Here is a 25,802-nt window from a genome sequence, read left to right as displayed (position 1 = left end):
AGACGTCAGAGGGCTCTAATGCAGTCCATACAAACGTTAATAAGGGGCAATTCAGGCCAAGCTGCTCCCTGTCAGACAGTGGCTGCAATTGAAAAACTGTGGACACACGTGGAAGATATCCACTTCAAAATGTTCGAGGACTTTGATGACCCAACGTTGGTGGGGTACGATGCATCAGCCTACGTTCTCTTAGAGGAAGAGACGTTAAAGTTCAAAGAAAAAATATCGACGCTAACACAGGTCGATCATTCGTCGTCTCAGCAGAGATCAGGCGGAAACTTGGCAAATCAAGTTAATCTGCCAAAAATTACAATCCCTCAATTTAATGGGGATTATTCGAAGTGGCAGACGTTTGCTGACATTTTTGGGAAAATGATCAACGAGCAAGCCTTGCCACAAGTGCAAAAAATGTGGTATCTCAAGGCCAACGTGACAATCGACTGCTCATACAACACATGAGTAGTCTTGTCCATCCTCTTTGTTAGGATGTGGATTAAGAGTGGATCCCATTCCTTTGGCCTTACTCCAAGACCCTCCAATGCCAATAACGATTCATGAAGACTATCATGAAAGTCCTTCACTGATCTGCTATCGCCAGACATGTTGGGCAGGTTTAGCATTCTCTCAAGTATAGTTGACACTTGAGCTCTCTTGTTATTGTACCTGTCTTGGAGTGTCTTCCAGGCAATGTCGTAATTCGCCTCGGTCAACTCGAGGTGCCTTATGAGTTTCTCGGCTTCCCCAGTCACGTTGGCCTTGAGATACCACATTTTTTGCACTTGTGGCAAGGCTTGCTCGTTGATCATTTTCCCAAAAATGTCAGCAAACGTCTGCCACTTCGAATAATCCCCATTAAATTGAGGGATTGTAATTTTTGGCAGATTAACTTGATTTGCCAAGTTTCCGCCTGATCTCTGCTGAGACGACGAATGATCGACCTGTGTTAGCGTCGATATTTTTTCTTTGAACTTTAACGTCTCTTCCTCTAAGAGAACGTAGGCTGATGCATCGTACCCCACCAACGTTGGGTCATCAAAGTCCTCGAACATTTTGAAGTGGATATCTTCCACGTGTGTCCACAGTTTTTCAATTGCAGCCACTGTCTGACAGGGAGCAGCTTGGCCTGAATTGCCCCTTATTAACGTTTGTATGGACTGCATTAGAGCCCTCTGACGTCTCACTAATGCAGTCACGCTGCTGGTTGCAGTAAACTGGCCTGATTGTTTTTGCACCCCCTCCCTTGTTGCGGGAAGCGGTTTCTGAGGCATTTGTTCTTTGCCCCTTTTGATGTCTGCCTCGATGTTGTCGATTGCAGCTCTGTACTCTTCACCAATGACTTGGTATTCGTTATTGGTGATATGGAGATGTGACTCTGCCGCAGGATCTGCACGAATTTTGTTTTCATTGCGATCGATCTCTGCCCAGAGTGCTTCCATTTCCTTGAGCTTTTTGCTGTAGAACTCCACCGTTCTTCTTTCCAATGGAGCCTTTTTTACGTTCGCAATTGCCTTCCTCAACTCGGCAATTGCTGCTTGTTGTTGCTCGATTACTGTAGCTAGATCCATACTGTATCCGCCTTACGGTGATTAGCTATCAGTTGATTCAGATTCTTGATGTAGGTACTGGCTTCTTCTCCAGATGTTTCTGGCTCTTAGATGGTGCTACTAGTTGTACGTAACTAGCTCCTTTCACAAATAAATATTTCAAATTCCTTACCACTGGTGGGGGGAAATTCGAAATTTATGAGTGAATCAAGTAATCCTTGTCAGGATCACGTCGGGGTCACCAAAAAATGTTTATTAATATTAATTAAAGCAGATATACACAACACTTGAATTGTGTAACCTTGGTATGTTTACAATTTCTTGTAATCTACCAAGAATATTTATTTTTGCTTTCTATTTATACATTTTTGAATTCATTAAAACTAGCATTTAAAGTTAACTAAGCAATAAATTACTTCAGCCAATAACCCATGCAATGTGAAACCAATCGAGGTGTTTCTTTATTTAGGCTATTGGCCTGCATAAGGCAAACAATAATTATATAGGTCAGTTATATGCTGACATAGAATAAAATAATAATAAAAACAAAATTAAAAAATGTGTTAGTAAAATATGTTCTTTTGAACAGTTATTATTATTATTATTATTATTATTATTATTATTATTATTATTATTATTATTATTATTATTATTATTATTATTATTATTATTATTATTATTATTATTATTATTATTATTATTATTATTATTATTAGTATTATTATTATTATTATTATTATTATTATTATTATTATTATTATTATTATTATTATTATATTTGGAATTTGTGAATTGATCTTTTTCATTTAGATAGCCAACATTTTCTTCAAACCACCGCTATCTAAAACGTCAAATAGCTGATGTAAAAAACCTACTTAATTTAGAAAAGTTGGTCAAAAAGCACAAATAAAAGCAACTACCGACTCTAAGCTTTTTTTAATTGAGTAGTTTTTGGATTATTTTTTTATACTTTTCTCAAGTTTTGGTGAAATTGGTCCAAAATGATATTTTTCTAGTAATCGGCACCGACTACAGGCAAATCTCTCCATTTAAGACCTTTAAGAGAGCTTCTCTCTGTCAGAAAACAGTATATTTTCTATAGAAAGTTTATAAGAGGTCTTATGTTCCTAAGAGACCTATAATAAGTATTCTATAAAGATTGTATAAAAGACCTCATGCAACTCTTCGCCGTATAGAAGACTTGTATTTCTAAAAAAAATTCCATCTTTATGTATCTAACCCTTTTCTCACATTTAGGACAACCAACAATACCAAGAGGATAAACATAAAATCCGTGGCTACAATGAAGTAATTGAGAAACCTCAGAAATACCAAAAGAACAACAACCTCAACAATGGTAAGTCAAAGCTACATATTTCTCTGCCCTACTCCCAAAAATGTCAGCCCATCTTCCATAAACTATCAACACCGTTTTAAGGAATTTCCCACTCTTCTTCATCTCGTTCTTCAGGTTATCCCTCCAAATCGCCTGAATGCAAGCCTCAACAATTGACCGCCATTGGCAATCGCCTGCTCGATTGGTTCTCTGTCATTATGGCCGATAGCAAGAAACGTCGTCAACATAGTCAAAAATCCAAAGCTCACTTCCCTCCCGCCTGCAAGACCGAAGCCAAATGGATGTTCGGTCATTTGGATTTGAACAACGATGGCTATTTGTCGCTTCAGGAAATGTACGATCTGGAACATGATCAAAACGAGCGATGCATTAAGCCGTTCATCGATACCTGCGATTTGGATCAGGATAATTCAATAAATACACGCGAATGGTGTCGTTGCTTCGAGAAAACGGATCGTCCTTGTGCTGCCGTACGACGAAGAATCGCTGGCGATTTTGCAGGTGAGATAGGTACAGGTGGACATCTTAATTTCTGGTTATTTTTCTTTTCTTTATTTTTTCAAATTAAAAAACAAGAAATACATGAAACTAAAAAAAATAAGAAATACAAGCAACAACAGACATTAAGCTGGAAGAACATTAAATAACTCAGAAGTTCGCAGATTTTAAGTTCTTTTATAAACTACATACATATGGTTTTGTTGAAATTAATTTCACTGATGTTTTTTAACTTAAATGCTTTGATTTTTTTCTTCAACTCAATATCAATATTCAAGTCACTTCTATAATATACAGTCGGAAATAATTATGTTCAAGAATCTGTTATAAGGAGCCACAATCACAAATGTGTTTAAAATAAATTTGTTACAGCAGGGTCGTACTAATTTTATACAATTATTATTTGAAATTTCATTAAGATAAGGAAGAATATTGAAAATCCATTATAAGGAGCAACAATTCCAAATATGTTAAAGACAAAGATTCGTATTTAGCATTCAAAGCGATACTTTGTTACACCCGTGTCGTACTAATCTTTATACAAATGTAAAGAATTTCCTTCAGATCTCGATAGATCCATCTTTCTGTTATTTTCGATTTTATTTAGTTGTATTAGTACATGTTGTACGGTCATAGTAGTTTGCAAGTATTTTCCCCAACATTTAAACGAACAACTCTTTAATCTAAACAACAAGTAGAATAAACTATTTTTAGTTGATTCCATATAGCGATAGTGTCTAATTTCAAATATTTTTCTTTCAAATGAATTTTATGTTATATTACATGACGCGTTCACCGCGGATACAAAACCAGATTAGAAACCGAAAGATTAGAAATAGCAAAGCTATAATCCATTCTTCACAATATGGAATTTTGATAAATGCGTAGAGAAACTCCCAAGGTAATGCTCTTCAACGGATTTTATTTTGTTTGATGTGCAGCTGTAGGTTGAAACAAGTAAAAAACAAGTTAAAAAGCAATAAGTTCGGCCGGGCCGAACTTTGAATACCCTCTATTTGAACGAATTTGGAAAATTTCAAAAAAATAAAATCCGTTAAAAATTCTGTTAAAATCTTAAAAATACCGAATATAGCCGTTATATTGGGGTCTATACGACGTGGACCTACATAGGCATTGTTGTCAAAAGCCGTTACCATATTCAAATTCGAAACTTGAAATAAACGGTGAATAATGTAGCTAAAACCATCAAAATACCGTATATAGGGAGGTACCGTTACATCGGAGCTATACGAAGACCTGGACTTGCATAGACAATTATATGTCACAGCCTCTAGCATCCATTACGAACATCAAATGGGAAATTTGAAACAATTCCGGTGAATAATGTCGCTAAAATCATCAGAATACCAAATATCAGGAGGTACCACTATATGGGGGCTATACGAAGACTTGGACTTGCACAGACAATTTTCTGTCTGGAACTTCAAATACCAAATTTAAAACAATTCCGGTGAATAATGTCGCTAAAATCATCAAAGTACCGAATATCGGGGGTACAGTTATATGGGGGCTACATGAAGACGTGGACTTGCACATACAATTTTCTGTCATAGGCTGTAGCATCCGTTACGAACTTCAAACAATAAATATGAAACAATTCCGGTGAATAATGTCGCTAAAATCATCAAAATACCGAATATTGGGATGTACCTTTATCCTTCCTACTGGCAAAATAAACATGTCTGCAAAATTGTAGCCTTCTTTATAAATTCGTTCGAAAGATAGCATGATTACAACATACAGACACACAGACAGACGGATATTCCTAAATCGACATAGAATTTTACGCTGATCAAAAATATATACACTGGTGGCCAAAACTAAAGCAACTGTAATTACAAGGAGAATGAATGCCTTGTAACTTTTTTAAAAATTAAGAAAATGAGAAAGTTTTTCTTGTTTTAAATTAGGTACCTTATTCACTTTTTTAAAAACCTAAAACAAAAAACCAAAAAATAAATAAAATATAAAAAATAATGTATGGTAAAGTCAATTACCCCGATTTTGGCTTGGACAAAACTAAAGCAACTCTGTTGTACATTAATATAACTGCTGCAATTTCAGTTGTTTTTACTCTTTTAGCTTCCTTCGACAATATCGCTTGTCATAAATCCTTTTTTGAGAAGTTTTTTACAACAGCATGTGTTTTTCTTTTCGATTTTTAAGTACTGGTCAAAAAAGTTTAAAAATGGCTAGAAGCTAACACAGTACATGAATAAAACAGCATATTATCAGTAACTATGAAAACAACATATCACAGAAAATGATTTCCGAGAAATATTTCATAATTATTTCTGTATACTAAGTCGGTTTTTTGAAACTGGATCAGTAGTAACAGTCTATAACGTATGAAGGCCGTGAAAAACTTCAACCCGTACTGATCCACAAATTTTGAAAGAAATAAAAAAAACCATTTAAGAGTTCAACTGGATTGTAGAGAGAGCAATCATTTGATATAAGCTCGAGATCAGTGCGTAGGCGAGTAGTGGCAGCTGGCCTGCATACCCGTAAGACATCAAAAATCCATTTATATCTGAAAAAATCAAAAAGGCTTTCGGAAACGATAATATTAAGTGGAATCAAGCTCAATGGAAAAAACATTATTTCTGGGATGAGTCTAAGTTTAATATTAAAAGCTCAGACGTGATAAATTTTACGGTGAGAAGACCAAAAAATGAAGGACTTAAGCCGCAGTTTTGCAAAGGTACAGTGAAGCATGAGGGAGGGTCAAAAATGGCGTGGCGCTGTTTTTCTTTCTATGGACTTGGGCCTATCCATGAAATAAAGGAAGTTATGGATCGGTTTGTTTACAAAGATGTGTTGGACATCACGTTGTTCCCTTAAGCTGAGTAAAATTTTCGGCTCATTTGGGTGTTCCAGCATGACAATGATCCCAAACTTCATCAAAACATGTCAAATATTTGTTGCGGTAGTCAAAAATTGATGTTTTGTCATGGCCGGCACAATCACCTGACCTAAACTCCATAGAAAACCTATTGATTATCGTAGATAGGAAGATCAAGCGAGATTCTGAAACAAATAAGCATAACATTTTCTAAATAATTCGGAGTGATTGGAAAAGCATACCCAAGGATCAAATTGAGCGTGTTATAGATTCAATGCCTCGTAGGTGTGCAGCTGCTATCAGAAATAATGGATGCTATCGACTATTAGCCAAAATTTAATTATTTTAAAATAAAAAATCAAAAGTTGCTTTAGTTTTGACCAAGCAATAATTGGGTCATTTTAGTTTTCCACATATTATTTTTCGTTCAAAATTATTTTTGTATTTTTATTTTTAGTTTCTTAAAAGTGAATTAAACCCCTCATTTAAAACTGGAAAAATAATTACGATTTGTTTATTTTTTGTAAAAGTTACAGGACATTTATTGTCTTCGCGATTTTAGTTGCTTTAGTTTTGGCCACCAGTGTATGCATGGTTAGGTCTTACATGAGGATTTCGAGGAGTTACGAACGAAATGACAAAGTTAATATACTCTCCATAGTATGGTGAAGGGGATAAAAACATTAAGTTCGGCCAGGACGAACTTTTAATACCCTCCACATTTCAATGATTTTTTATAAAAGTGTGTGAATTCAAACGTATTCCACTTTAAATTACAGTAAGACTGTTTGGATAATGCTGTTACACTTTTCAAAAAACCATAAAGTGGGTGAGGCCGGGGACCCATATAGGCCGTTTTATACTTCAAGAATTGGCAAACAATTTCGTGGGTAAATGTGACTAGGATTATCAAAATACTGAATATCGTTGGTTATCGTAATATGTACGCTATAGGGAAATGTGGACTTAAATATTCAATGTTCAGCCACCGGAGCTAGAACCCATTATGAAATACAAATACCAATTTTTAGATGAATTCGTGGGAAAATGAAACAAAACTCATAAAAATACCAAATATCAGGAGCTACCGCTATATAGGGGTAATACAAAAACGTTGACCTATACATACATTGTATGACCTACAAATACCAATTTTTAGACAAATTCGTGGGAAAATATGGGAAAAATCATCAAAATACCGAATATCGGGAGGTACCGTTATATGAGGATTATACAAAAACGTGGACCTATATGTACTACATTTTGCCACCGGACATAGAATCTATTATGACCTACAAATACCAATTTTTAGACAAATCCGTGGAAAAATGTGGAAAAATCATCAAATTACCGAATATCGGGAGGTACCGTTATATGGCGGTTATACCAAAACGTGAACTCTTATTTCAAGTTTTATAATTATTCTAAAAATAAAAAATTGAGATTTAAAAGTTAAGGTATTAATCTGTAGTTTAGAGTCGGATGTTGTCATTATTATGTTCCATAGTTCGAAGAATCTTCTTAGTTCTGAAAACAATATTTTCCCGAAAACTACGTTCGCTGGAAGAACATCCCACATATTATTTCATTCTTCAAATAATTGCTATAGTCATGCACAAGAATTATATTTGTGTAATGTTTGTGGTATTCAAAAAAAATTAATTGAAAATACAGTTTCCTGTATATATTTCTCTACATCTCCGATATCTGATTATATACGTCAACGGAATTACCATTGATGTAAAAGTCTAAAGTATCCTTCTCATATATTTTTTATTTCGACGGGTAGATTGTGGTATTAGCAGTTATACCGATTTTATCAATTATATATGACATGATTTATCACCATCCAAAATAGTATGCTTCTGTCCTGATCCAACCCCATGTCAAATTACGCTACGCTTGATCAATAATTGTTAACTTTAGAAAGACTTTAAAGAAAAATATTTCTTGCCCTAAATATTTTGTGAATATCTCCAAAAACAAAAAGCTTTTATTCTGATCCCAACTCTAGCTCATGCAAAAAATCAATGCATTATTACCATCTGCTGATAAATTTCAAAATAACGCAAACAGATGGACGTATACACATTATATCGACTTTATTGCTATCGAATGCATATTATTAAGAATTCCAAATATAAAATAAGGCTTTTCAGTAATTCATAATATTTCAATAATAATTCGAGATTTCTATATGTTATTCGCAACATTTTAATTGTAATTCTAAAATTATATTTGGTATTTATAGTATTCCATTTAAATATTGAATTATTTCATTTGTAATTCGATTTTTTTACTTTTAATTCGAATCATTTCTTTAGTAATATTTGGAGAATTTTATTTTTAATTCGGAAAATTTTAGTTTAAATTCGAAAACTTTAATTTAAATTCCTTTTGTAACTCGAATAGTTTCAATTCCAATTTAAGAATTTTATTTGCTATTCTTTAAATTCGATTTACAATACAATATTTTTTAATTTGATTTTTTATTCTCCACCATAGTACGGAGGGTGTATTAAGTTTATCATTCCGTTTGTAACATCTCGAAATATACATTTTAGACCCCACATAGTATATATATTCTTGATCAGAATAAAATTCTATGTCGATTTAGCGATGTCCGCCCGTATATCCGTCTGTGTAAATCACTCTAGCTTCCGAACGAAATGAAGTAGGTTGATAAAATTTTACTGAAGTGTATATTATGTCTGCAGGTATTAGTATTGAAAGTGGTCCATGTAGGTCCACGTTTGGTATAGCCCCCATATAATGGAACCTGCCTATTTTCGGTGATTTAAGTGACATTATTCACCGAAATTGTTTTACATTCAGTATTTGCAGTTCGTAATGGATACAACAGCCTATGACAGAAAATTGCCGATGCTTGGTACTTTGATGATTTTAGCGACATTGTTCACCGGAATTGTTTCAAATTTGGTATTTGAAGTTCGTAGTGGATATTACAGCCTATGACAGAAAATTGTCTGCGCAGGTCCACGGTTTGGTATAGTCCCCATATAACGGCACCTACCTGTATTCGGTATTTTGATGATTTTAGCTATATAACTCACCGATTTTTTTTCAAGTTTCGCATTTAAATATTGTAATGGTTTATGTTAAAATATGTCTGTGCAGATCCACGTCTTCGTATCGAACCTAATATAACGGAAACATACGGTAATTTTAAGATTTTAACAGAATTTTTAAAAACCGTTATTTATTTTTTATTTATTTATTTATTTATTTATTTATTTTTTTTTTGAAATTGCCAGATTCGTTCCAAATAGCGGGGGGTATTCCAAGTTTGGCCCGCCCGAACTTACAGCTTTTTACTTGGTTTTATTGTTTATTCGAAATAATTAATTTGAAATCGGAAACACAAAAATATTGCAAATATTTTTTGCATTTGCATTGCAAATAAACTGATTGGAATTAAAAATAAAATTATTTAATAGAATAATTCGATTAAAAAATAGAAAAAATTGTATTAAAAATAAATTATTTCGAATTTCAAATGGAATTTTACGAATTACAAATAAGATTCTTAAATTACAATATAAATGTTTCAAATAATAAATGGAATTTTCGAAATTCAATTGAAATTTCACGAAAAAAATAACGTATTATACCCTACACCATTTGGCATATTTAGTAGAGCTTCACATAACAAATAACAGATTTAGTGGGTAATTTGTGAGGATTAAATCATTCCAATTATGAACTAATATATAAAAGGAATATCCTGCTCTCAATCCATTTATACTAAATTTGCCGAGGCATTTGTCTTTTTCAATTCGGGCTTATATTACCCATTTGGTGCACAATTAACTTGAAATCGGATAAAGATATATATGGGAGCTATGTCCAAATCAGAACCGATATCGATAAAATTTGGAAGGTATTTCTGAGTTTTTTTTTTTTTTTTTTTTGATATGTTTCCTTGAATATCGTTGTTACGGCTGTGGAGGACAAAAATAACAAATCGGATGAACAAAATATATGGGAGCTATATATATATCTGAACCGATTTCGATCATATTTGGAATCCTTACTTCCCGGCTTAATTTGGTCGTGTGTACAAAAATCCAAAAAAATCTAGATCGGGCAATAAATGCGACGTGTATTTTGTTTACAAAACTACATGGATAGACGCACAGACACACATCCATCAATCGACTCAGAATGTGATTCTATGCAGATCAGCAAAAGGAACTATATCGTTTCCTTGCAAATGCACAAAGACATAATACCCTGACCACTTTGTGGTGGAGGATATGGAAATTGAAATCGATTTTGATTTTATGCTGACCATAAATATATATACTTATGGGGCCTACGACAAATATTTAGAGATACTACAAACGGAATGGCAAATTAAGTATACCTTCTCTCTTTCCGAAACCTAGGTATTCCCTGTCTTACCCCTGGTAAACATTATCATCGTTCTCCACTAATAAACAAACGTTGTTTTTATAAAAACAACAATAAAGAGATTAAGACTGACCATTTTGCATCAAAAAAAAACCTTCCTTGCTATATATCGGAGGGTATAAAAATACATAGTATGGCATAGGGTATTAGCTTTATTATACGCTACGTCATACTGTAGCTTGAGCTTTTTCAGATTTGATTATTTAGGCTGTTACTATAACTCAAATGTAGGGATATTTAAGTCAACTGACTAAGTTATAATTTAAATTGTTCCATGTTGGTAGATATAAATGGTTCAACATTTTTTTGTTAAATTTAGGAGTATAGTTGTTAAAAGTGTTCTTGTAAATTATATCACGGTTCCGTAAATATATTTCGTAATTTCTTTGACACGTTGTTGTTCATACATTTAGAAATTGTTCCTTATTACTGAACATTTATATAGATATTAGGACTCCGATTTTAAAAGTCATTTAATACCTCGATTAAAATAGAGTAGTCCGTAAAGTAGACAATTATTGCAAACTTCAATATCAAACAAAATCTAAGTAGTTACCCGTATATAACACATATGACAACCATATATAACACTTTATTTAGTATGTCAATTCATTATGGATTGATAGTTTACACCAAAAACCACCTCAACACCTTTCTTCCCATACTAGTCCAAGCAAAACCCAAATACAAAACAAATTTAAGTACCCACCTATATTTATACTTACAAGTACTACCCTCCAATCTTTTCAATTATTTAAATCGTTGCAAATTTTTGTAACAACAATTTATATTTTATTTCTTCTCAAATTTTGCTATTTTCTGACAAATTATTACAAAAAACCAAAACAATAACAATTGCCTACAGTTTAAATTATTTATTATATACACTTAAACACACACACACATTTATACACGTTATTATGAACTTTTTTGTAAACTGCTTTTGCTTTGAAAAAAAAAAAAAAAAAAAACAATAACTTTTTCTCTGTTCGTTCTGTACCTGCCCCTCCTTATCTCAAACCAAAAATATATATTTACATACAAACATATTATTGCAAAATGTAATTCCTTCTCTGTAAAACCTCTTTCATTCATTTATGAATTTTGTTAATTGCACATAATGGCTTTCGTTTGTTCTCCGAATGTTGGTAATGCGATGCGAAAATATTTAAATTTGATTCTTCTTTCTTCCTCTCTGTCTTTTCTCCTCCTGCCGCATGAATCGAACAGGAGCATATGCACCAGATTGTGATGTCCAGGGTTTCTACAAGCCAACCCAATGCCATAACTCGGTTGGTGTCTGCTGGTGTGTGGATAAGCATGGTGTCGAATTTGCCAATACCCGTACACGAGGCAAACCAAATTGTGGTAAGTAGATAGACGAGCATGAAGTGAAAACAAATCCTCGAGGGATTTTTAAACTCGATTTGAAAATGCGAAATCAGATGAGTTTCTTTAATGGGAATTTTAAAGATATCATAATATTTATTGCATTACACTCTAATAAATTTTTGAATTTTCTTTGCTCTACTGAATGCATAATTAATCCTTACATATTGTAAGATTCCGAACACATGTCTGGCATTTTAAATTAACAAGAGTTTGAAACTCAAACACTTTTACATATCTAAGTGCAATTAAGTGTTAGAATAAATACGAAGTTTACTCATTCAAATTACGCAAAATAGAATTTCTTATGAAATGGGCTTCATTAAAGTGACCGGCGAACAATATCTGGCATATGAACTAATTGAGATTATGGATTGTGGAATATTGATGTGAATATGTAGTATAAAGGAGGTATAAACGATCACTTGATTGTTGGTGATAACTATTAGAAATTATTTGGAGATTATCGCATGAATAATTTTCGAAGTTAAGGGGATAAGTTTTAAATCTGTCGGGTTTTGCCGTCAGCTGTTATTCTAATAACATATACAAATACCGTTTTAACTTTAAAAACCCATTCAAAACTATTATTATTATAGTTCCTAGGATGAAGATAGGGACACAAGAAAGTGTTTCCAATTAATTTGATTTAAAGCTAATATTTTCATTTTACTCCATGATTTATTCGCCTTCCTCAATTTTACTAGAACTCTTCCCTCTCTGGCGGCTTCAACTTTAGAACGACGAACGATAACTAACGATAGTAGTACCCGAATTGATCAAAACTTGGTGCATTTTAATATTATTCTCAAACTTAGATCGAGTTCGGAGATGGGCAATATCAGTCCACTCCTTCTGCTACCTCCCCCCACAAAAAATAAAATGTTTCACAGAAAACAATTTAGTGTGTAGAACAAGAAAGGATCATCCAAATTTGTGCAATCTTGTCGAATCTCAATATTTGTAACAATCCTATGTTAGGTGCGAAAATGAACAATAATTTCCCACTCCATCATGTCCTCACCCACAGCAGGTCAAATTTTTAAATAATTAAAAAAAGTCGAACCCCATAATTTTTAAATTTTATTGAATGAAAGCAAAAAAGCCGGAAATAGCATCAAATTTTAGGATTTGTTCGAATTGGTCACCTTTGTCACCAATTTTTGGCCTTCAAATGGCCAATGAAACCATCACACTCTCCAGAATATTTTCGCGATAATATTGGGCATTAATTCTGATGCTACGGTCGATTAATACGAGCGGAGAGGGATTATCGGCTGTTATTGCGGCCCACAACATCACCATGGTCGGAGCTTGAGTTCTGGTGGCCTATCGAAGGTACACATTTTCAGATGACCTCTTTGGCTAGTAAACACGATCATTTTGTTTGTTTACAAACTGCTGGACAACGAATGTTACAGAAAAGTTTCAATATGGGTCCACGTTTTTGTATAGACCCCATATAACTCTACTGAAAGATTTAAGGTTTTTGAATTCTAACTCAAATTTGTTGTAAATTTGCAGCAAGGACTCCTATTACGTTAGAAACATTCTTGCCGCCATATAAAGTTACCTCCCGATATTTAGTGTTGATGATGATTTTTGCCACATTTTTTCACGGCTTTGTCTAAAAATCGGTATTTGTAGTTCATAATGGGTTCTAGCTTCGTAGGCTAAACATTGTATGTATAGCTCAACGTTTTTGTATAGTCCCAATATAACTGTACCTCCAATATTCAGTATTTTGATAATTTGTGTAACATTTTTCACAGGAATTTTTTCAAACATGGTTTTCGTATATTCCGTATTTTGATTATTTTTGCTACAGTTTTCAGTTGAATATTTTGAATTTTAAATTTTGAAGTTTGCAATGGGTATTAATTCCTATGTCAGAAAATTACCTATGCACATCCACGACTTCGCATGGCCCCCATATAACGGTACCTCCCATTATTCGGTATATTGATGATTTATCTACATTTTTTAACAGGTGCCGCCTATGTTTGCAGATAATTAGTTATTGAGGTCCACGTTTTCTTATAGCCCCATATAACTGCAACAAATAATACTCGGAATTTTCATAATTTTAGCGGATTTTTTTTTAAATGTTTGTTTTCCATTTGACAAGTTCCTAGTGGAGTGTATTACAGGTTCATCGCGGCCGAACTCAGCTGCATTTTTACTTGTTTATTTTAAAAATATTAAATTCTTGTCACCTCGATCATCAAATTATATCTAAAATTAATAATAAAGCTTCGTATGGCTTTCTATTCATTTTATGTATTTATTGGTATTTTTATAGGGATTTAAGTTACCCATCTTGAATATCCAATTTTCTTAATTCTTCGTAATATTTAGTTTACATTACATTTTAAGTAGTGTCCAAATTTGACCTTAATAGTTTCAAATTAGGGATTGAATATTTATTGTCTGTCAAAATTTTAAAGAATTATGTAATTATTTTTAACCTTGCACTGAGTTCGGCTCAAGTGCCTACAATTTTTCCAGGTTATTTTTCTAACTTTCTAACTGCATCATTTTCTGAATTTACTTTCACCGCAATGAAGGCAATTAATCTATTTTAAAAATCATCTATATTTTTTCGTAAACTTGTATTAAACGTATATTTTTGTGTAATGTATACAAATCTGAATGCATATGTGAGAAATAATCATATCCTTTCTAACCCACATTATGTTATTCTCCCAAGGATTACGCTGACATTTACATATTCTATAAATATTTGCCTGAAAAATGTTATAAGAACGAACACGGGTACCATTTGATTAGTCGTAAGAGAAACGAAAGAGCACATATTATACATATACGTATCTAAATACTCTGGGAATACTCATGGGAATAATTATAACTCTATTAACATTTTGATCTAACGTTGCTTTAGTTTAATGAACTGTCAGTGTCTTATAAAGGATAAGGTGAAGCCGTTTAAGTTCATTCTGCTGCACACATTGGTTGTTGAAGTTAAAGTAATGATGTAATATGGAGCATGTCAGAAAGGAGAAGGAAGGATACAATGAAAGAGTAAACTGGGATTACTGCTGGTAACAGCCTCTTGACAAAAATTAAATAGATAATTGATACCAAAAACAAGTGAAAAATAAAAAATTAAGTATGTCCGGGCCGAACTTTTAATACGCTCCACAATTGGGTAAAGAAAATATTTTTATATACAAGTATCTGAATTCAAACGTGTTCCACGATAAACCACAAATACCAGTAAGACCGTTTGGATAATGCTGTAAAACTTTCCAAAAAAACATAAAGTGGGTGATGAAACAATTTAGTGGGTAAATGTGACTAGGATTATCAAAATACCGAATATCGGTGGGTGTCGTTATACGTGCGCTATAGGAAAACGTGGACCTAAATTTTCAAATTGTTCTGCCACCGGAGCTAGAGCCCATTATGAACTACAAATACCAATTTTAAGACAAATCTTTGAAAAGTGTGACAGTAATCATCAAAATATCGAATATCGGATGGTACCCTTATATGAGCGGTATACAAAAACGCGGACTTATACGTGCAATGTTTCGCTACCGGAGATGCGATACCGCTGGAAATGAAGCGAGGAACCTCATGTTGTAACCATTCTTGGGTGGCGCGTGCTGAGTGCTATAGTACTAAGTCCTATTGGAATGTCCAAGGCCTGCGGCCAAAATGTTTGCGTGCCCAAGGCTTTAATACTCCCTCCAGAATATTTTCGCGATAATATTCGGCATTTATTCTGGTGCCACGGTCGATTAATACGAGCGGAGAGCGACCATCGGCTGTTATGGCGGCCCACACCATCACCATGGCCGACGCTTGAGTTCTGGTGGCCAACTGAAGGTTTACATTTTCAGCTGACCTCTTTGGCAAGTAAACACGATCATTTTGTTTCTTTACAAACTGCTGGAAAATGAATGTTTTCTCATCGGAGAAAACCAAATTCGGCAGTTCACCACTTTCGGCCAAACGAAGCAACTCTTTAGCTCTTTTGAGTCTATTTCCTTTCTGTTGCGGTGTAAGTTCTTGCACTTTTTGTAATTTCAATGGCTTTACCCGAGCTAATTTTTTAATATATGCCGAATGGAATATTGCAGGTTTCGATCAAGTCGCTTCTTTACTTTTCGAACCATTTCTGCTGATGTTGTTGTTTTCTTCCATGCACTTCCTTGACGTCGGGCTACGTTACCAGTATCACAAATAACGTGCGATGGTACGAGACAAAAAAAATTATTCACATTTAAATGCTGGAGAGCTCTAACGATAGCCACTTGTGGTTTTCCCGCCAATTATAAAGAAATTACACTATCACTCTTGAATTCCATCACGAATAACTTTTTGCTGGAAAATTCTCACCAAAATCCTTTGTACGCTTGTAAACAATATAATGTCACTGGAATAATTTTAACAGCTGTCATAGAAATGACAGCAGTCTGAAGTTGGCTGCAGTTTTTTGATATAACCCTGTATACTTAATAGGGTCTACGACGACGAATATTTATGGATGTTACAAACGGTGGAGGGTATAATAATTCAAGGTGGAGGGTATAATAATTTTCAAATTTCCATGTTTTGTAACCTTGTTATCTATGGTTAACATCGACATTCTTTGGTTTCTAATTGACAAACATTTTGTGTGCGTGTGTGTGCAGGTCAATTATTTATCATCAATTATTTAACCTATTTAGCAATTCTCTGTCAATGTCTAAAAATTGACTTGATTTATAGTTCACAAATCGCTACTTTATTTCCCGTAACCAGTAACTTATATGTAATTAATTGTATGTGTTAGAACATGCTTCTAATACATTGATACTTACACATGTATGGCCTATACGATTTTGGAGAATTGTCTGTCCAACATAAACACCACAACCAATTAAAGCTCCAACCATAACAAATTAAATGTGCATCAAATACAGATGTTTCTACGTTGCCCAAAAACCATTTATATAAGTACACTGACACACTTTAATCAACATTAGAGATGTCGAAGGAGACACATTTGTAAATAATCTAGTATTTGACGTGTCAAATCTAAGGACCACCATACATACATAGTATGGAGGGTATATTTAGTTCGTCATTCTGTTTGTAACTTATCAGAATAATAAGTTTAGATCTAAGAAAAGAACATATATTCAGCGATCAGCGTAAAATTCTAAGATTCCGCTTGAGTCAAAACGAATTAACATTTTTTAGCTAAAATTTTGCGCATATAAGTATTTTGTCTGAAGACAGGTCAAGTTCGAAAATGGGATTTATTGGTCCATGATGATTTTAGGGACATTATTCACCGGAGTTGTTTCAAATTAAGACCTATTTTCGCGTTTTCGGCATTATTGATGCAAACGTTTTCTTGATATATGATAGGAATAGAGGTTCTTGTTTTATTGAAATGTTATAAAAGAATAATTTTATTCTTGATTTCATCCTTCTAAAACTATGCATTGTACAAGAATTTAGCATAAGCTCACATATAGTAAGACTTTAACCCTAAAAGGCATCTTAATATAGAAATATCTGGCCTTTAGATAATATTCAGGGTTTTTATGCCTTTTGGAAAATACAGTTACATTTTATATCAAATACAGAGTCAGATGAAAAAACTTCAGACTGCTGTCATTTCTAAGCTACTCGTCCGACAGCTGTTAAAATTATTCCAGTGACAGATCATTATATTGTTTACAAGCGAACAAAAGCATTTTGGTGAGAATTTTCCAGAAAAAAAGTTATTCGTGATGGAATTCAAGCGTGATAGTGTGCTTTCTTTATATTTGGCTTGAAACCCACAAGTGGCTATCGTTTGAGCACTCCTGCATTTAAATTTGAATAAATCTTTTGTGTCTCGTACTATCGCTCGTTACCGTTAAACTTGTAGCGTAACCCGACGTCAAGGAAGTGGATGGAAGAAAACAGCAAAATCAGCAGAAATGGTTCGAAAAGTAAAGAAGCGACTTGAGCTTAACATATCTCAATATTCCATTCGGAAAATGTTAAAAAAATGAGCACGGGTTAAAGCCATTGAAATTCCACCGCAACAGAAAGAAAATAGTTTTAAAAGAGCTAAAGACTTGCTTCGCTTGACCGAAAGTAGTCTCCGATGAGAAAACATTCGTTTTCAAGCAGTTTGTAAACAAACAAAACGATCGTGTTTACTTGGCAAAGAGGTCAGCTGAAAATGTGCACCTTCGGTTGGCCACTAGAACTCAAGCGCCGGCCATGGTGATGGTGTGGGACGCCATAACAGCCGATGGTCGCTCTCCGCTCATATTAATCGACCGTGGCAACAGAATTAATACCGAATATTATTGCGAAAATATTCTGGAGGGAGTATTAAAGCATTGGGCATGCAAACATTTTGGCCACAGACCTTGGACATTAAAACAGAACTCAGCACCATCGCACTCAGCACGCGCCACCCAAGAATGGTTATAAAATGAGGTTCCTGGCTTCATTTCCAGCGCACAATGGCCTCCAAAATCTCCGGATGGCAATCCATTCTACTATTGTGCCTGGAGTATTTTGGAAAGCAAGGTTGGCACTAAAAAATACAAAAGTACCTCAAGCAAGCGCTTCGCCGGGATGGACTAAAATACCACAGAGCAACATTCGAGCAGCGTATGACGGTTTCATTGGCCGTTTGAAGCCATAATTCGTCCCAAAAGTGACAAAGTCGAACGAATCTAATCTTATTCTAAAATTTGATATTTCCATCATTTATTGCTTTCAATCAATAAAATAAAAAAAATTAAAAAAAAATTATTGCAGTTCTTTTATCTCACCTTGTAGTTTTGTAGAATTTTCCGACTAGCTATGATCCTATTTGAAAAAAGGTTCTTAACAAAATTTTGATATTGGGACCAAAAAGACCTACTTTCTAATCATAGTATTTTTATTTAAAATATTGCCGAAAACAAGTTATAATTCAAATGTAAGGATTCCAATAATTCTAAGGATTCTAAATTTCAAAAAATATGGAACGGCTGTTAGGCTAATTTCCCCTTTTTCGATGTAAAATTTTAAAACGCTGATATACCTGTCGTCTGTTTCTAGCGATACATAATCTGTTGTGTTTTCCCATAATTATTTTTATACCCTCCACCATAGTATGTTTAAATATAGTTATGTTTGTCATTCCGTTTGTAACACCTCGAAATAGACATTTTAGACCCCACGAAGTATATTTATTTTTGATCAGCTTAAAATTCTATGTCGATTTAGCAAAGTTCGTCCGTCTATCCGTGTGTCCGTCTGTGGATATCACTCTAGCTTCCGAACGAAATGAATTAAGTTGATAAAAATGTACTCAAATGTAAGGACTTTTGGTATTGAAAATGGGTCATGTAGGTCCACGGTTCGTATAGCACCCATATAACGGTACCTCCCGATATGCGGTATTTCGATGATTTCAGCGACATTATTTACCGGAATTTTTTCAAAATTAGTATTTGAAGTTCGTAAAAGATACTACAGCATAAAACAGAAAATGGGCCATGTAGGTCTACGTCTTCGTTTAGTCCCCATACAACGGTACGTCCCTATATTCGGTATTTTGATGATTATAGCTACATTATTCACCGGAACTATTTCAAATTTGGTATTTGAAGTTCGTAACAGCCTATGAAAGAAAATTGTCTGTTCAGGTCCACGTCTTCGTATAGCCCCCATATAACAGTAGCTCTTGATATTCGGTATTTTGATGATTTTAGCGACATTGTTTACCGAAATTGTTTCAAATTTGGTATTTGAAGTTCGTAATGGATACTACAGCAATGGACAGAAAATGGGCCATGTAGGTCCATGTCTTCGTATAGCCCCCATATAACGGTACCTGCGATATTAGGTATTTTGATGATTTTAAAGACATTATTTACCGGAGGTATTTCAAATTTGGCATTTGATGTTCGTTATGGATACTACAGCTTATTGCAGAAAATTGTCTGTGCAGGTCCACGTTTTATTACCCCCATGTTACCTCCGTATATTTGGTTATTTGATAATTTTAGCTACATTATAAACAGATTTTTTTTAAGTTTCGCGTTTGAATATTGTATTAGCTTAGGACAAAAGTTGCCTATGCTGGTCCACGTCGTCGTATTGGCCCTAATATACGGCTACTTTCGGTATTTTTAAGATTTTAACAGAATTTTTAACGGATTTTATTTTTTGAAAATTAACAAACTTGTACCAAACGGTGGAGGGTATTCAAGGTCCGGCCCGGCCGAACTTACAGTTTTTTTTTATATTGCACAGTGTAATTATACCCTGTTTATTACGATCGAAAAATATAAACATCTTTTCTGGTTTGACCTTGGCCTTCATGCAGTATTTCAGGGGATTGGAATGTGAGTGCAATTTACAATGACAATTCGTTACTTATTCTGACTGTGACTTAAGTGTTCTCTATCGACCGACAGAACTATTCCCACACCAGGTGCCGCCTTAATGTTAGGATGTAAAACATAATTGTAGTGTTTTCATGTTTTTGCCACTACAGAGTACAACTCACTACGTATGTACATTGGTATGTATGTAGTTATGTACTCATATGTACAAACTACGATTGAGAATGTTAGACATGTACATTATTATGTTACGAATGAATGCAACTGGAACATGTGTTACTTAATTTCTAACATCTTTTACTCTTCTGAAACATTCAAAGCCCCCCTTTCTCCCGTCATTCCGGACCATATCGTTGTCTTTCAATTGTAAATGGACCCAAGAAATGGCAACATAAATTTGTTACAACATAAATGTGTACAACTTTACATAAGTAATAAATTATATATAAACATAAATGCATACATATACATCTATGCGCATATGTAGCGATTATGTTTAGACATAAGTAACCCTGCAGGAAAATAAATTGGATTAAAACTAATTTAAAATTAATTTAAAAAAAACCACAACTAGTTATTTTTTTGACTTATTTCCTTTACGCCAACTAACTATTTTAACATGGGGATGAGCTAGGCAGTGGACAATTGTCCATTCCTGCATTACTTTGAAACTAAATATAAACTAGTTACTTTTAAACTAACTATAAACCAATTACTTTTAAGCCAATTTTTAGTCAGTTAAAAAATATGTTAAAAAAGTTCAAAAATTTCTTTTTCAATTTTTTTATTTATTTATTTTTTTTGTTAATTAAATTCTTTATTTTCTATTTGAAGGAGTGATATTTTCAGATATCCTGGCTGCACTGTTTTTCTTAGCCTATGTACTTGTGTATTAAGGTTAGCAGCACTAGCTTGTATTATTGTACGTTGCATTTATATCGAAGTATTTTGGAAATGTATAATGCGAATTATTGCAAAGTAGTTCGATATAAAAAATCATCTTTGTTTTTTGGGCTGTTTTTTTCTCTTATATGTGTTTTGTTTTTGCAATTTATTTTCGTTTTGGTGTTTGAAGTGGTTGATATCCAGATGACTTTTCAACCAATTTCAAGTTAGTTGTAGAATAATGCATTTATAACTAACGATTTTCTCAACTGGTTGAAAAATGCCCCGCTGGTAAGTTAGTTAGTAAATGCATTATTCTACAACTAACTTCAAATTGGTTGAAAAGTCATCTGAATATCAACCAGTTGTGATTTATTACCTTCTGATCTCCAGATGACTTTTCAACCAATTTATAGTTAGTTGTGGAATAATGCATTTACAACTAACGATTTCTTCAACTGGTTGAAAAAAATCTTGCAGGGAAGTAACATGCAATGAAATGAACATACTTTTCTAGCATGTGTTAGAAATTGACATTAAACAGTGACAACAGTAGTTTCTTCATAAAATTATGTGTCGCAGAATTATTATTACATAAGGAAAATTGGTATTAATGCTGATGTTACTTTTGTTCATTGCACTGTGCAACACCAGGAAAATCCAGAAGATTATGACAGTAGAGCTAAATAAGGAGGGACACGTATCGGCGTTTTAAGAGTTTATATCGAAAATTAACCAAAATAGAGGGGCAAGTACCATTTCGAAAGAAAATCCAAAACAATTAGTTTCTTACAATTGTCTTTGTGAACTCACATACATATCCAATGGGACTCAGTTTCCCCTGTTTTGTCAATGATCTAAAATCTCCATATTTCTTGAAATGTATATTTTTATATCCTCCACCATAGTATGGAGGCTATATTAAGTTTGTCATTCCGTTTGTAACGCCTCGAAATATACATTTTAGCAATGTCCGTCCGTCTGCCCGTCTGTCCGTCTGTGGAAATCACTCTAGCTTTCGAACGAAATGAAGTAGGTTGATAAAATTTTACTCAAATGTGTATTATGTCTGCAGGATTTTTGGTATTGAGAATGGGTCATGTAGGTCCACGTCTTCGTATAGCCCCCATATAACGGTACCTCCCGATATGCGGTATTTTGATGATTTTAACGACGTTATTTATTTAATTTGGTGTTTGAAGTTAGTAATGGATGCTACACCCTAAGACAGAAAATGAGCCATTTAGGTCCACGTCTTCGTATAGCCCCCATAAAGTATTCATAATCAGCATAAAGTTCTAAGTTGATTTAACGATGTCCGTCTGTATGTCTGTCTGTCTGTTGAAATCACGATACAGCCCACATTATTTGACGTAGAGCGCCAAAATTTAGCAGAGCAATTTGTATTGTGTCTAGGATGGTTGGTATTGAAAATGAGATATATCGGTCCACGTTCTGGTATAGCCCCCATATAAAGGTACCTCCCGATATTCGGTATTTTGATTATTTTTGCCACATTTTTTCACGAATTTGTCTAAAAATAGGTATTTGTTGGTCATAATGGGTTCCAGCTCCGGTGGTGAAACATTGCATGTATGGGTCCACGATTTGGTATACCCCCCAAATAATGTACCTCCCGATATTCGGTATTTTGATGGTTTTTACCACATTTTTTCACTGATTTGTCTAAAAATTAATATTTGTGGGTCATAATGGGTCCTAGTTCGTGTGGCGAAACATTGTATGTATAGGTCCACGTTTGGGTATAGTCGCCATGTAACGGTACCTCCCAATATTCGGTATTTTGATGATTTTTGAAACTTTTTTTTTACGGATTTTTCTGAAAATTGGTAGTTGTAGGTCATAATGGGTCCAAGTTCGTGTGGCGAGTCATTGTAATTATAGGTCCACGTTTTAGTATAGTGCCCATATAATGGTGCCTTCCAATATTCGGTAATTTGATGATTTTTGCCACATTTCTTCACGGATTTGTCTGAATATTGGTATTTGTAGGTCATAATGGGTTCTAGCTCCTTTGGCGAAACATTGCATGTGTAGGTCCACGATTTGGTAAGCCCCCAAATAATGTACCTCCCGATATTCGGTATTTTGATGGTTTTTACCACATTTTTTCACTGATTTGTCTAAAAATTAATATTTGTGGGTCATAATGGGTCCTACTTCGTGTGGCGAAACATTGTATGTATAGGTCCACGTTTGGGTATAGTCGCCATGTAACGGTACCTCCCAATATTCGGTATTTTGATGATTTTTGAAACTTTTTTTTTACGAATTTTTCTGAAAATTGGTAGTTGTAGGTCATAATGGGTCCAAGTTCGTGTGGCGAGTCATTGTAATTATAGGTCCACGTTTTAGTATAGTGCCCATATAATGGTGCCTTCCAATATTCGGTAATTTGATGATTTTTGACACATTTTTTCACGGATTTGTCTGAATATTGGTATTTGTAGGTCATAATGGGTTCTAGCTTCTTTGGCGAAACATTGCATGCGTAGGTCCACGATTTGGTATAGCCCCCATATAACGGAATCTCCCGATATTCGGTATTTTAATGGTTTTTGCCACATTTCTTCTACTGTTTTCTTTACCATAAGGTGGAGGGTGTTAAGAGTTTGGCCCGGCCGAACTTAATGTTTTTTTTTACTTGTTATGATTTTAGCTACATTATAAACAGATTTTTTTTCAAGTTTCGCATTTGAATATTGTAATAGCTTGACAAAACTCGCCTATGCAGGTCCACGTCGTCTTATAGACCTTAACAGAATTTTTAACGGATTTTATTTTTTTGAAAATTGCCAAATTTGTACCAAATGGTGGAGGGTATTCAAAGTTCCGCCCGGCCGAACTTACAGTTTTTTTACTTGTTTATTTTGACAATTAACTAAATAATTTTCATATATTTTCTCCTTCCAGAATCCGTGGTAAATAATGCGTCATCTCTAACGTCCGATGATGAAGATGAAGAGACCGACGATGATGACAGTGCGGAAGGTAGTGCCGATCAAATTATGGTATTTTAAATTATGGATAGATTCAGCAGCAACAACAAAAATGTCCATAACAAAAACATAAAACAACAAAAGAATTATAATAATAATTACCGAACTTAAAAAATAATAACAAAAGCTTCATTCCATATAAAAAAGAAAAATAAGAAAAAAAAAACAAACTACAAAAAAAAATAGTTAAAAACAACAAAGAAAAACGAGGAAATTATTATTTTTGTGTTTTTCATTTAAAAGAAAGAACAGAGAAAAGAGAAAATTTTTAAAAACAAAAACTACATTTGAAAACAGAACTCAATTTCATGCTACAAAAACAAAATCATTAAAACAAAATCATACCAAAATAAAACAAAAAAAAAAAAAATGAAACAAGAATGGAACAGAAGGAAACCAAGTAGCAAAAGAAATACAAGGAAACGGGCCAAACGTAGTAACGAAGCCAATTAAAGCCAGCCGGAAACGAATAAAGAAGCCGGAAACTTGAATATTTTTCATGTAATTGGATTTAACGACAACAGCAATAACTAAGAAAAGTGAAATAATGCAACCATATTTAAATTTATGCGCCAACAAACAAAACGGAAGTAAATGACGAATGAAAAAGAAAATGACACAAAAAAGTAGCGAAAGATGACTGCGAACTGCTTTAATGCTTTCTGTTGTAAAGAAACCGATTTCTGTTTTGGTTCTCCCCCACTCGTTTCCCCTACAATGTCTAATGGTTAAGTTAACTCTCTTGGTTTTGGTTTCGATTCTAATATAAGCTGCGCTCTAATTATTGTCATATTTAAATAAGAAAACACGATTTAATAAAAACTTAGAGATTAATAATAAAAATTAATTTTTTTGGTTTTCAAAACTGTTATATTGTGTTTTGTGGTTCTTTTGTTATATTTTCTTTGCAATATTTGCTAAATAATATTCCGCCCAAATATTAAAAACAAAAGTAATAATGAACAATTATAACAGCTAAAAACAACATTAATAAAACATGCATCATAGCAAAAAAACAACAACAACAACAAATATTTGTTTATTATATTATTTAAATTTCCGTTTCGGTTTTCCTTAAAAAATAAATAATTGCTTTTGCGAGTAGCTTAAAAGAAAAGCGTGGAAATGTGTGTCGTAGGAAGACTGTGCTTAGCTAAGGGAAGAAAAATATGAAAAACCCAGTAAAGAAAAGTCAAAAGTCAGGCGGGGCCGACTTTATAATACCCTACACCGAAGCGTATTTAGTTGAGATCCTTTATACCATGGTACAATTATATCAAGGTAGGGCTATGATACCATATGATTTCAATTTTTTTTTATTTTCTTGGCTTAATATGTCATCTTTATTTGTTTATGTATGTGTTTTCTTTTCAATAACAAAAAAATTGTTCAGAAAACATTCAAATTCGGATGTTTTCAAAATGTTTATTTTATCGTATGTATTGACAAAAT

The 25,802-nt window shown here is 33.7% G+C and overlaps 1 protein-coding gene across 8 annotated transcripts in view; it reads left to right on the top strand.

The window, feature by feature from the left end:
• Positions 1-25,215, top strand: part of LOC109612178 (proteoglycan Cow) — a 298,610-nt gene extending 273,395 nt beyond the window's left edge. For 4 of the 8 annotated variants that reach the window (XM_059127027.1, XM_059127032.1, XM_059127026.1 and 1 more), the window contains 4 exons: positions 2,802-2,901; positions 2,983-3,411; positions 11,930-12,067; positions 24,265-25,215. In XM_059127027.1, the coding sequence (XP_058983010.1) occupies positions 2,802-2,901; positions 2,983-3,411; positions 11,930-12,067; positions 24,265-24,371 (774 nt within the window). In that variant the 3' untranslated portion in view covers positions 24,372-25,215. The remainder of the gene's footprint in view (positions 1-2,801; positions 2,902-2,982; positions 3,412-11,929; positions 12,068-24,264) is intronic. The other 4 variants (XM_059127034.1, XM_059127030.1, XM_059127031.1 and 1 more) reach the window with 3 other exon arrangements.
• The last annotated feature ends 587 nt before the right edge of the window (positions 25,216-25,802 follow it).

This window comes from Musca domestica, unplaced genomic scaffold (assembly GCF_030504385.1).
Source record: "Musca domestica strain aabys unplaced genomic scaffold, Musca_domestica.polishedcontigs.V.1.1 42, whole genome shotgun sequence".
NCBI classification, from domain to species: Eukaryota; Metazoa; Arthropoda; class Insecta; order Diptera; family Muscidae; genus Musca; species Musca domestica.
This window is presented reverse-complemented; position numbering and strand designations above follow the sequence as displayed.